This window comes from Solanum stenotomum, chromosome 9, assembly GCF_019186545.1.
Source record: "Solanum stenotomum isolate F172 chromosome 9, ASM1918654v1, whole genome shotgun sequence".
Taxonomy (NCBI): Eukaryota; Viridiplantae; Streptophyta; class Magnoliopsida; order Solanales; family Solanaceae; genus Solanum; species Solanum stenotomum.
Window position 1 is genome coordinate 40,800,925 of NC_064290.1, and position 2,228 is coordinate 40,803,152.

Here is a 2,228-nt window from a genome sequence, read left to right on the forward strand (position 1 = left end):
CAAATATCTCTGGATCATTTTAGATCACAAGTTTTAAACGTCTTTCTTTCTTTGCTAAATTTCATGTCAAGTCAAACTAGCTCATACTCCATGCGTTCCTATTTAAATATCAGCATTTTAGATTTCACGTGCATTAAGAAACTAAAAAAGTTTACTATTCTACCCTTATTTATTTATTTATTTATTTATTTTTAAAGTCAAAATTTCAGTCAATGAACATGAATTAATTTATTTTGATTAATTAATTTGACCAATAAACATGAATTATTTACTTAATTTTTCTATGTTAGCCAAATATTTTTTCAAGGCTAATAACTCACAAGGGTAAAATAAGAAGACTAATATCATTTATGCATTAGTTTTGTGAAATGACAAATATTAAGAACCATCTGATTTCAGTAAGAGCAATATATATATAAGAATGGATCAGGGAGTATAAATTGAGACGGAGAGAGTAATAAATAATAATCAAGTTATTTTGAGTAAGAAACTTTGATCCAATGAAAATTGTCTAATTTTCCCTTTCAAAATTGCATCAAGAGTACTCCTTAACTAATTACAAAAACAAAGACAATTAGAAAAAACTGTTCTTATTCACTTTCCATCTAGCAATAATAATTCTATAAAAGAAATATTAAATTGATGAACTATAGTAAAAAGAGAGGAAAATATGTCTATTAGTTATCCTAAGGTATATGATACAACTTAGATGGTTTAAGTCCCCTAGTAACATTGAAATAATTGAGTGTATGAATCCACTTCTCTTGATTCTTTAGAAGATGAACTGCAATGGTGTCTGGCCATAGTTCATGCGTGCATCGCGTAGGCGGCTCAGGATAATTGTACATTGACCATTTAGCATTGTACCTATGTCTAGCTCGATGTCCATCTCGTAACCACTCTCCAAATACCTTATCTTCTGGTCCTTCTAAATGAGTTTTTGGAATATCAGATTGTTTTATCCATTCAACTATATCCCAACTCACTAAATAACCCATTCCTGACATGTAATGTACAAAAGGGTCCATACTAGGACATGGTATAACATAACCATAGTACAAATCTTCCCTAGGTAATGGCCTTAAAGATTGTACAAAATTTTCAAGACGTATATACGAATCATCATCCGTTTTCATCACGTAATGATAAGGTGGATAATAAAGTTGGTCATAAAACATTTCTGGTAAGCTTGAAAAATATGTATATGTCTTACCTTTGTTCATATTTTCTTGACAATTGAGGATGATAATATCGTCGTAACGCATTATTTCAAGTGCTACTAATACTTTTTGATCTTCTTTTGTTAAGTTGCAAAAAACAAACTTTATGTCAATTTTTGCACCTATTATTGGAGATTGTGTACCATAGATTAGACGTAAGAAGTGTCTCTTTTGGTATTGATCGGGAAGTGTTAAGATTCCTATGAGAATTCGGATTTCGTCGTTATTGGTTGACAATGTAGATGAATTTATATCAAGAATGTTTTTTGTAGAAGAATGAGTAATATTTGTTTGAGAAAAAGCACATCTACTGAACTTTAAAAAGCTATCGAATCGAATTTGGTTGATTGAAGCAATAATACAAAGGAAAATAATGAAGAAAAATGAGGAAATGATGAAACGTTGGCTATTTGGTTTGTATGTTTTCATGGTAACATGTAAAGCAAAAATTTGTGAAGAAAAGAAGTTGAAGAGGGAATATTTGAGAGAATGAGTTGGGAGATTAATGGAAGACATTATTTCAATGTGAAAATTAATTAGATATCATAAAGTGTACAATATTTGCTTGAGTTTAAAGATTTTAGTTGGCTATATCGTGTTACTCAGTCTACCACTTTTGACTTTTCATCATGTGGACAAAATAAAATAAAAATTAGGATACAATCCATTATATATCTCTCTTCCCACTACGACACTCAGTGCTTAGAAAAAAAAAATATTCCATCCTGTCTTATTTTTTATGACAAGGGAAATCCGCAGTCGCTATCTTTTGAATGCGCACAAGGTAAAACCTCTGCTCCTATGCAATAGCTCACAAATTATATAGGAGAGGTAACTCGCACTAGGCAAGTCCATCACGACGAGCTCGACCCAGAAGGCAAACCCCTTGCTTTCGCTGGCAAAGAGTTTCGAACTTTATACCTCCAACATGGAAGTCCCAAGCCCAAACCACTAGGCCACCCCGAAGAGTCCATCCGTCTTATTTTATGTGTCATTTTTATCATTTAG

General features: G+C 31.8%; 1 protein-coding gene across 1 annotated transcript; it reads right to left on the reverse strand.

Annotated features, from left to right (window-relative positions):
* Positions 1 to 592: 592 nt before the first annotated feature.
* LOC125877136 (hydroxyproline O-galactosyltransferase GALT3) lies at positions 593 to 1,739 on the reverse strand. The gene has a single exon (XM_049558458.1). It carries the CDS (start codon positions 1,734 to 1,736, stop codon positions 687 to 689), a length of 1,050 nt encoding a protein of 349 aa, XP_049414415.1. The 5' UTR covers positions 1,737 to 1,739; the 3' UTR covers positions 593 to 686.
* Positions 1,740 to 2,228: the final 489 nt, after the last annotated feature.

What these genes read in the sequence shown, in the direction of transcription:
- LOC125877136 (XM_049558458.1), bottom strand. Translation starts at nt 1,736, where the DNA reads ATGTCTTCCATTAATCTCCCAACTCATTCTCTCAAATATTCCCTCTTC.